Here is an 11,426-nt window from a genome sequence, read left to right as displayed (position 1 = left end):
AACAACACAGAAATGACGCTTTGCATGCGTTCGTATCTGGCTTAAAAAATCTCTAACAAGAAAGGAAAGCTAACTTCGGGTGGAGCCGAAGTTGATATACCCTTGCAGAATTTTGTATTAAGTTAAATATTCATATGGTAATTTTTTTCATATTATCATCCATTTAAAAAAAAAACATTTCAGAAAAAAAAACACATTCAGCCAAACACTCACAGAGAAGGGTTTCACGTGACACATTGAAAATATTGATATCGAATAATGGGATTTTGTGGGACTAACAATCATAAAATTTAAATGAATTTCATTTTGGGTCTAGAGTTAGATATAGGGGTTTTTATTTGTCCATGGGATTTCTTCCTTGCTTTAATGAACACCTGCAAGGGTCATTACAAGGACACGTGCAAGGGATAAATTGCACAACAGGTATCTCAGGTACGAACTTTGGCACCTACAATAACAGGTAATACCCTATTTCTGATTGGTCGAGTCGGAAATAAAATGATACAAAAATTGTGACTGCAAATATTTATAACCCCAAAACACAACAGATAGATCAGGTAGATATAAAACATGGTTTTATTACCTTTTTAAAAACGGATGAAATTGCGTAACCCTCAAGGGTTAAGGTCAATGTTTTATTATTTTGGATATTACCTAACTTGGCTATATATTGGCAGATCCACTAATCCGCAGATCAGTCAATGACAAACATTTATTGAGTGACGACGTTACTCTGCCAGATAGCAGTGGGAAGTATTTTTTAAAAAGTGAGTGTAAAAAAAGTATTTTTTAAAAAGTGAGTGTAAAAAAAGTATTTTTTAAAAAGTGAGTGTAAAAAAGTATTTTTTTAAGTGCAAAAATAAGTGTGAGAAAAGTATCTCTATAAAAGGAAATTATAGTGCATAGTGTATTTAAAAATAGTTTTCAAATTACATTTGAAACAAAAAATTTGGTAAGTCAATCACCCAACTTATATTTACGTTTCCAAATAATTAATTTCTATAATTTTCCATTTTCATAATTTTTTATAATTTTTCAACTAGCACCAAAAAAAGATGCCACGTATATCATAATTGTCACAGGAGCAACGCCGACAAGCTGCTTTAAATAGAAGCAGGGCTCGCTACGAACAAAATGCATCCCAAATAAGGATTCGGAATTCTGAACACATCGCCAATGTTCGCGCCAATAACCCGGAACTGCGGGAGGAAAGTCGGGCACGGGAAGCCACAGCGCGCGCCACTTGGAGGCGAAGTGAAAGAATCCGTAACATTGAGCGAATTCGGGATGCTGAAGGACATGCTCATCGCCGACAGGACCCCGAGGAGCGCCGACGAGAGCAGGTGCAAGATACTGCTCATCATGCCACTCGGAGGACCGATCCGGAGTACCAAATTCGCGAACGGATTCGGGATATGGAGGCACGTGCCAATACCCGAGAGGACCCCCAGGAGCGCCGACGAGAGCAGGTGCAAGATACTGCTCATCATGCCACTCGGAGGATCGATCCGGAGTACCGAATTCCCGAACGGATTCGGGCACGTGTGACTCGCCGAGAGGACGTCGACGAGAGCAGGTGCAAAATACTGCTGATCATGCCACTCGGAGGACCGATCCGGAGTACCGAATTCCCGAACGGATTCGGGATATGGAGGTACATGCTAATCGCCGAGAGGACCCCCAGGAACGCCGACGAGAGCAGGTGCAAAATACTGCTGATCATGCCACTCGGGGGACCGATCCGGCGTACCGAATTCGCGAACGGATTCGGGATATGGAGGCACGTGCGAATGGCCGAGAGGACCCCGAGGAGCGCCGACGAGGAGCGCAGGTGCAAAATACTGCTGATCATGCCACTCGGAGGACCGATTCGGAGTACCGTATTCCCGAACGGATTCGGGATGCCGCAGCGCGAGCTGATCATCGGCAGGACTCAGAGGAACGTGCAAGGGAACAGGAAAGGAACACTGAGGAGCACCGACAAAGACGAAGGAATCCGGAAGACAGGCAGCGAGAACGGGAAAGAGACGCCAATAACAGGAGAGCAACAAGGAGAAACCCCATCGCAAGATCACAGGAACAACGGATGAACACATCTCAACGGCGGGAAACACGACAACAGCGGAGGATTCGGGAGGAACAAATTCGCCAAATGGCAGAGGATCGACTGATAAACTTTAGGATGAACCCCCAAAATCGATTGGATGCCTCCCAAAGGCAGTCACAAAGGAATATGGACGCAAGAGCACAACTTTCGGAGGATGAGATGGAACAGGAACGAGAACTACAGCGTCACAGGATTCGATTATCGGCGAGGGATCTTTATCACAGGAGCATAAAGGAAGAACCAACGGAAATTTGCGTCTGCTGTGGAGGAACGTGGTTCCGTTCGCAGGTAAGTGGACTATACATCCTGGCTACCTCTTCTAAATTTCCTCTCCTAAACGTTGGCAACGCTTTCTATTTGTCAAGAAAGTTTTCTAGTCCGTCCGGCAAATATAATTTTTGCAATACCTGCCGTCGTGCCATCTCTTTAGGCAAACTCCCATCACTCTGCCTTTCGAATGGTTTCGACCTTCCAGAAATTCCCGAGTGCTTAAATGGACTCACCTGCCTCGAAGAGCGCCTTATTTCACCGAGAATCCCTTTCATGAGGATTATTTCTCTCGGCTATGAAAGGCAATGCGGTATCCGAGGCGCTGTGGTGAACGTTCCAATTTCAGTTCCTGACATTGTGACTGCGCTTCCGCGCTCTTTCGACTCTACTCATGTCAGCCAAGTCCATTTAAAAAGGGGGCTAGAGTACGCTCACAATTTCATGACTGAAACTATTCGACCTGCTCGGGTCCTTGAAGCTGCACGGTATTTAGTGACTACCGAGCAAGTAATAAACTTTATCGATAGGTTTATTACCACAAATGGAGACGATCCTGAACTACAAGAAGTAATTCAGTTTTTGCATCCGAGCTAGTTATTGCATCCAGCTAGTTTTGCATCCGATAGAAGAAAACGAAGTAAATGTTGAAGAACATAAAACTTTGTACAAAAAAATTAAGGAAACTTTAAGAACCATTCATAATGAAGACGCAGCTTTATTTAATAATTTTGAATATTTTCTGTCCCACCTTGATACTAATTTTGAAGCTTACAAATTAGCCTTACGTTCAAGCTTGAAAAAGCCACAAATTTTTCTTCGCAGACAATTTTCCGACCAATTGCTCAATGCTTATAATAGAGATATTCGAGGCTTACACAGAGCTAATATGGATATTCAATTTATCCTAGATGCCTACGCCTGTTGTAGTTATATCATTAACTACATAAACAAATCAAACAGAGGCGTATCGCAGTTGCTCCGTGAAGCCATGGCAGAAATAAGCCATGGGAATATATCTATTAAAAGGAAATTGCAGCACCTAGGGAACAAGTTTATTAACGCTACAGAAATATCGGCCCAAGAAGCATCATACAATATTTTGAGCCTGCATATGTCGGAGGCAAAAGAAGGTACAATTTTTATAAACACTTGCCATCCAGACAAACGAGTTCGATTGGCTGGCTCAAATGAAGAATTAGAGGGACTACCAGACAACTGGGTGGATATTTTTGAGCGTAATATTCTTGACCGATATGTGCAAAGGCATGAGCAGCTGGAAGGAATTTGTTTAGCAGATTTTGCAGCTTGGTATACATTTCATAAGCGCAATACACGATCTGCCGCTAATCATATTGAGGACTATGATGAAGCAAATGATTTGGAGGTTGATGTTGAAGACGAAGTTGCCGAGCAAAACTATCCACTGATGGACGGGTCTGGTTACGTTAAGAAACGTAAGCATCCCCTGATTCTTAGATGGGTTCGCTTTAGCATTAACTCTTCACCATCGGATTATTTCCGAGAGCATTTAATGCTTTTCTATCCTTGGCGAATCCTTCTTGAAGATTTGCAAGAGGATAGAGGGGATAATAATCCCATTTTGGAAGAACCTGCCTCCCAATTTTTAGACGAAGAATTTAGAGCTTTAGCAGTGCCAAATATAGAGCGGAACGTAAATATTCTTCAGGATGATAATGCAACAAATAATCCCGAAGAAGATGGCGAACTTCAATTAATTAGACCCCCCCCGTTAGTTTCCAATGATGACCTTTGCTCGCTAACTCGGACCCTCAACTACAAACAAAGACAATATTATGCACATGTAATGCATAATGTTGTTTGTAAAAATATATTTTACGAATATGTTGGTGGAGGGGCCGGTGTAGGGAAAAGCAGACTGATTTCAACCATGTATCAGTCTGTGATTTGGCGAGCCAATAAGCTTCCTGGTGCTACGGATTCGGCGAAAGTGTTATTATGTGCTCCAACTGGAAAAGCTGCTTTTGGAATTGGAGGATTAACTCTTCATTCAGTGTTTTCTCTACCAATTAATCAGGCCTCAGGTCCCTTAAGACCTTTAAGCAATGATAGTTTAAATACAATTCATTGCAAATTGATAGATCTGCAATTAATTATAATTGATGAAATTTCCATGGTTGGCTCAAAAATGCTTTCATTTTTGGATCAAAGGCTTCGTCAAATTTTCCGATGCCCAGACTTATGTTTTGGGGGGAAAATCAATTATAGTTTTTGGAGACCTAAAGCAGCTTTCCCCAGTTGGAGACAGTTGGATATTTTCGGAGAGGACAAATAATCCTTATAGCGTTTTAGCAGGAAATAGCCTATGGAGCAACTTTAAGTATTTTGAGCTCACTGAAATAATGCGCCAAAGAGGCGATCATTCATTTGCACAAGCCTTAAATAATTTATCTGAGGCTTGTATGACAATTGCAGACATAGAGCTCCTAAAACAAAGAGTTGTTTCACCCAGCGAAGTTCCAGATGATGCCATTCATTTATTTTCTTCTAACGAAGAAGTAAACCATTTCAATTCCATTAAATTAGCACAAATTGGGATGGAAGAGTTGGTTTCCACTGCATTTTATACAGCGAAAACTGTGAACATATCTGCACGAAACAGAGAAAATACGTTAAGATATGCTCAAAATATGAAAACCTCTGAAACTCAGGGTTTACCATATGTTCTTCATCTCAAAACAACTGCTAAATATATGGTTACCGTTAATATTGACACAAATGACGGACTTGTAAATGGAGCAACTGGTCAGCTGAAGCAAATTGACCATTGCGTAGTTAATGGCTCAAATTTAATAACGCAACTTTGGATTAATTTTTTCGAGCCCATGGTGCTATCGCTAGATCAAAAGTTCGAAATAGTCCAGATCCCGAATGGACTCCTATAGTAAAAGCCTCTCGAGTTTTTCAGTGTGGAAGATCAGAGCATGCTTTTGTTGACAGAAAACAATTCCCAATTGTTCCTGCTGAGGCTATTACCATCCATAAAAGCCAAGGAGCAACATATAGCAAAGTCGCGGTGCATCTTAAAAGAGGCATTAAACGAGCTTCGCTATATGTTGGATGCAGTAGAGCCACTAGCGCATCGGGACTTTTCCTTTTAGGCGACTTTGTTCCGCCAACAAGATTTGGAGCTCTAAATGTCCAAGCCGAACTACAAAATTTAAGAGAGGAAAAGTTCTTGACTACGCATTACGATCTTGTGGTTAACAGAAACGAAGCAAACTGTCTATATTACCATAATGTTGAGTCTCTTCGAAGCCATCGCGAAGAAATTTTTAACGACCCTATTATTTGTTCTGCAAATTTTCTTTGTTTTGTCGAAACTTGGACTCTTCCCAGCGAAGATTTTTTTTGCAAGATTTCGACATTATAAAAAGAATTGATAGCAATCGATTAAATGGTTCTGGGAAAAATGGAATAATTATTTATGCCAAGCAAAAAATTTCTGAAAATGTAATGTTTTTGTTTGAGACAAATAAGTCTTTAAATCCTAGAACCATATATCAATCGATTGCTTTTAAATATCTTGATACATCTTTTATTGTTTTTTATAGGAATCCTGCGTATTCTATAACACAATTTCGAAATGAAGTTATGGCGGATGTAGAAAGAATACGCAGATTAGAAAATAATAGAAAATTGGTAATATTAGGAGATTTTAATATATGTAGATCCAGAAGCACTGATCAACTTGAAGAGGCTTTAAGTGAACATAACCTTAGTCCAATCAATAATATTTCAACTACAAAACTTTTAACGCAAATTGATTGGATATTTGCTGAAAATGAGCTGAGGAATGCTGTAGCTATTACATACAAAACAATCTAGTCATCATGATGGAGTTTTCTTTAGTTATTAATTAATTTAATTTATTTATTTATCATATTTAATTTATTTATTTATTAATTTATTTATTAAATTCATAAACATAAATTGTAAATATTTATAGAAATCAATAATATGCTTGTAGATTTAGATAAATTATTAATTTAATAAAAAAGTGCAATATAGAATAAGTTATTTATTTCCCTCTCGTGCATTGAGACCTTGTCGTGGTGAGGGGGCTGAGTATGTGAGGATTCATAATAAACATCACGGAAACCAGCATCAATCCTTTGTTTTAATTAGTTTATAAAAAACAAGAAAGGAAAGCTAACTTCGGGCGGAGCCGAAGTTGATATACCCTTGCAGTTCAGTCGCAGTCCGCTAGGTGGCGCCACGCATCTTATATTATTAGATATATAGTGGATCGTATATAGTCGGCCGATCCTTATGAAATTTGGCAGATCAGATTGTTTTTCCCAAAATAGAATCTGTACCAAATCCCATCTTTCTAACATAAAAAACACCAAAGTTATGCCAATTTCGATCGTTCTATGACAGCTATAGGATATAGTCGGCCGATCCTTCTGAAATTTTGTACATACGATATTTTGGTTAAACATAGCATGTGTGGAAATCCCAACCCTCTAACTTAAAAAACACCAAAGTTATGGCATTTCCGATCAATCAGTTATATGGCAGCTATAGGATATAGTCGACCGATCCCGGCCGTTCCGACTTATATACTACCTGCAAAGGAAAGAAGGATGTGTGCAAAGTTTCAACTCGATAGCTCTAAAACTGAGAGACTAGTTTGCGTAGAAACCGACAGACAGACAGACAGACAGACGGACAGACGGACAGACGGACATGCTCATATCGACTCAGGAGGTGATCCTGATCAAGAATATATATACTTTATAGGGTCGGAGATGTCTCCTTCACTGCGTTGCACACTTTTGACCAAAATTATAATACCCTCTGCAAGGGTATAAAAATAAAAAAAATTATAGTATATTTTACATATAGAAAATTTATAAAATTTCGAATAAAATTTATAAATCTTTACCAAATGGAACTAACTTAAAAAACACAAAAAAAATTATGCCAATTCCGATCCTTCTATGACAGATATAGGATATAGTATGCCGATCCTTATGAAATTTTGTAGATAAGATATTTTTGCCAAATATAACATGTGTGGAAAGTCCGAACCCTCTAAAACAGTAAAGTTATGGCATTTCCGATCAATCAGTTATATGGGCAGCTACGGGATATAGTCGCCCGATCCTTATGAAATTTGGCAGATCGGATTATGTTGCCCAAAATGGAATCTGTACCAAGTGCCATCTTTCTTACTTAAAAAACACACAAATTATGCCAATTCCGATCCTTCTATGACAGATATAGGATATAGTAGGCCGATCCTTATCAAATTTTGTAGACAAGATATTTTGGCCAAATATAACATGTGTGGAAATCTCAACCCTCTAACTTAGAAAACAACAAAGTTATAGCATTTCCGATCAATCAGTTATATGGCAGCTATAGGATATAGTCGACCGATCCCGGCCGTTCCGACTTATATACTACCTGCAAGAAAAAGAAGGATGTGTGCAAAGTTTCAACTCGATAGCTCCAAAACTGAGAGTCTAGTTTGCGTAGAAACCGACAGACAGACAGACAGACGGACATGCTCATATCGACTCAGGAGGTGATCCTGATCAAGAATATATATACTTTATAGGGTCGGAGATGTCTCCTTCACTGCGTTGCACACTTTTGACCAAAATTATAATACCCTCTGCAAGGGTATAAAAATAGCTGTTTTTCCGGCACAGCCACGAGACTTGCCAACAGCATTAGCATTGTCACAAGAGGCCGAATCAAGTAATGAAAGAAGCGCCTTTGCGGCCACTTTCGCCCGACACAATGAAGAGAAAACACATAAGCTGAACATCCACCGGCAAACAGCACAGTGGGCGATTTGGTCCCGCTAGCGGCCTTTAATTCAAATTTTCAAACTTAAAAAACATTTAATATTTTTTCACATATCAATAGCAAATACTTTGATTAGATTTTTAAAAGAGTTTTAAAAGCTCTACGATCAGCTGGTCATCAGCTGTGAGCTGTCAAACACACCATATGATTTTGCAAAGAGCTTTACACAATTTTTTCTTTTTGCGCGCGTTGAATTTGAGTTCCTCGGAAATTATCTTCAAGGTATGTATTACAAAAAAAGTCAATGTTTGTGACCGGTCTATAAATGTGTTGCTCATAAAACAACAGTGGTAATTCAGTGTATTAACAACTATCCTGGATTAGCGTACACCTGTCTTTCGTGGAGTAGAACTTACCGGATTCAAGTGGATTCAGTCTAACTCTTTTATTAGCCAAAAGTGTGAATCAGTGCCGTCCAAAATGTGTAATATCAACTGCTATTACCTGCTAGCCTTCAAACTATGGTACTTTTTAGGAACAATGTCAGTAGAAAAAAGTGTGCTTTTTTTGGTATGGCACTCAGAAGTCATCCCAACGAAGAAGTTTGCTGCCGAAACTTTGTATTTAGTACTGTTTTGAAAAACATTACATTTACTCTGGAAGAGCAGACCGAGATTGGTAAAAAATTGCGAAATTTTATCAGTAGGCTAATAGTAAAGTGGAAAGACTGTGGAAGAAATAGGGATTTTTTCGAAACTAAAAACCAGGAACGGCTAGATACGCCGCTGGTATTAATGGAAATTTCAAATTTAAAAAATGTTGGTCGTCCACAAAAAGATTTGGCGGATTGTTGCAAAAAAACGCAAGTCAACAAATTGTCAGACCTTACTGAATATATCCCATCAGTTGCTTTGTTGGTAGCTGCAAGTAGTAGCTTGTATAAAGCTGGAAGACGCAGTGCTTCAAAGTTGGTTTCAATGGTAAACGCCGACGAAAAGCTTACCGGAAATATAATGAAAACCTTGACTACCCCACAGCGTCTACCGACAAAATTCTCCGATGAAAAAGCACTGGCCCTATTTGTAGATGTTGGACATACCAAGTACACATGGAATTTGTCAAAAAGAGCTGCCAAAGGACAAAACGCTGATGTATGTCCATGTTATGATAAACTGCGTTGTGCGAAAAAAAATGCTATCCCAGTGTCATCACGGGCACTGATCATTTCGTTGAAGTAGCACTACAAAGCTTAGTGGACCATACGATTGCTAGGATTATTGAAGCACACCCAGAAAGTTTCCCAACCCATATTGAAAACAATAAAGACATCCAATTAACTGCTATATACAAATGGGGCTGTGATGGCAGCAGCGGCCATTCAACGTACAGGCAAAAATTTAATGACTTTGATGGAAACATGATAGATCAATATTTATTTTCAATTTGTATAGTGCCATTGACAGTTTAGAAAGAACTGAAAGTTTTATGGAAAAACAAAAGACCTTCATCTACTCGATGTTGTCGACCCATTAAGATACTTTGCGAGAACGAATCGGCAGAGTTAATTCGTAGAAAAAGTGAAGATATTAAAAGCCAAATTTCAAATATTTTACCAACATTATTGGGTGGCTTTAGAATTGATCACCAATTCCATATGACCATGCTTGATGGCAAAACGTTCAGTGTCATATCGGAATCTTCTTCGCAAATATGCGGAATATGTAAGGCAACTCCTATGAATATGAACGATCTGATATACCAATTGCTACTTCTGGTAGTACGAATAACGGAAACACTGCAAGGAGGATTTTTGAACAACCAAATTTGGCTGCTCGTATAACAGGAGTAAGCTATAATTTAATACATCGATTCAGTGTAGTCTTACGAACACTAGCATCCTGCCACGAAATAAATTCGGATGCATTCAGGTCTTACGCATTGGAAACTGCCGAATTGTTCGTAAAATCAGATATTATAAGCCATTTTTGTCTTCCAATTGGTATGATGTCCGAGGAAGCTCTTGAAGCCAGGAACAAGGACTTCCAAAATGTACGAGAGAGCAATAAAAGGAAAAATTGCAGGAAAAATACCATGGAAGATGTGTTAAATGCCTTATTAGTTTCTTCCGACCCCTTGATAACGTCATTGTCAAATGGGTCTGCAATTTCCTCTACAAAAAAAATTATTATGGATGATGATGTTAAGAGTTTGCTTCTAATAAAACATCTGGATATGCCTCTCTCTGATGATTCCGATGATTCAAAATAAAATTCTGGCCTTTTTTAGATAAAGTTTATTAATGAAATATGTTAATTGAAGTTTAAATAAAATAAAAGTAAAACAAAATTTTAAATTAAAAAAAAAAAATTTTTTTAATTAAAAACAAAAATATAAAAAAAATTCTAAAAAAAAATTTTTTAACTTAAAAAATTCTATGATTTATTTCAGATCAGTGAAAAAAAACCGACTGAAAACATCTATTTTAGTTTAGAAGTTATTAATTAAATGCCGCTAGCGGGACCAAACTGTGCTAGCGGGGCACTGTGAACAGGTTGGAAAAATCCCCAAACCCACTACAAACAGACCCAAAACTCAGGGGCGATAAAAAAAACTTCATTAGGACCCAAAAGGGAACCAAAAACCAAAATGGTTCTTTTAAACAAAGACCCTACAACACTCAGGGTCTGCCAGCTCCGGAGCCAATGGAGGTTGACACCTCTTCCAGGTTTAGGCAGCCCACAACATGGAAAAAGGGGAAGTCAGAACGATTCCAACAAAAAATAAACTTCATGCCGGAAGAAAAAACCGACGATGAAGACTATGACTCTGTAGCACAAGCCTGTGCTATTGAAATAGAAGATGAGCTGGATGCAGAAGACTACTGTAATTTTTTAAGGTAAAATCCCTGCTCCCTTACATCACACGTACGGTAGCAGGAAAGGAAATAAAACTACTTTTAGACACAGGTACTTCTAAAAATTACATTACTCCAATCCCGGGGCTGAAACGCATCGTGACAACGGAGAAACCCTTCACGGTGAAGTCAATCCACGTTTTCACCAAAATAGACAAAAAATGTCTAGTTTCGGTGTTAAACGTAAAAACACCCTTTTTCATACTAAATAACCTCAAAGACTTTGACGGAATTATCGGGCTCGACTTGCTTAAACAAGTAAATGCGAAACTCGATTTTACCGGCAATACTCTGCACACAAGCAATATAAATGAAAATATCTGATTCCATAAG

The 11,426-nt window shown here is 38.7% G+C and overlaps 1 protein-coding gene across 1 annotated transcript; it reads left to right on the top strand.

The window, feature by feature from the left end:
• Positions 1–804: 804 nt before the first annotated feature.
• On the top strand, positions 805–1,561 carry LOC116656420. The gene is made up of 2 exons (XM_032455988.2): positions 805–952; positions 1,044–1,561. Exon 2 carries the CDS (start codon positions 1,177–1,179, stop codon positions 1,546–1,548), a length of 372 nt encoding a protein of 123 aa, XP_032311879.1. The 5' UTR covers positions 805–952; positions 1,044–1,176; the 3' UTR covers positions 1,549–1,561.
• Positions 1,562–11,426: the final 9,865 nt, after the last annotated feature.

The sequence above is a fragment of the Drosophila ananassae genome, chromosome XL, assembly GCF_017639315.1.
Source record: "Drosophila ananassae strain 14024-0371.13 chromosome XL, ASM1763931v2, whole genome shotgun sequence".
NCBI lineage: Eukaryota > Metazoa > Arthropoda > Insecta > Diptera > Drosophilidae > Drosophila > Drosophila ananassae.
This window is presented reverse-complemented; position numbering and strand designations above follow the sequence as displayed.

What these genes read in the sequence shown, in the direction of transcription:
- LOC116656420 (XM_032455988.2), top strand. Translation starts at nt 1,177, where the DNA reads ATGTTCGCGCCAATAACCCGGAACTGCGGGAGGAAAGTCGGGCACGGG.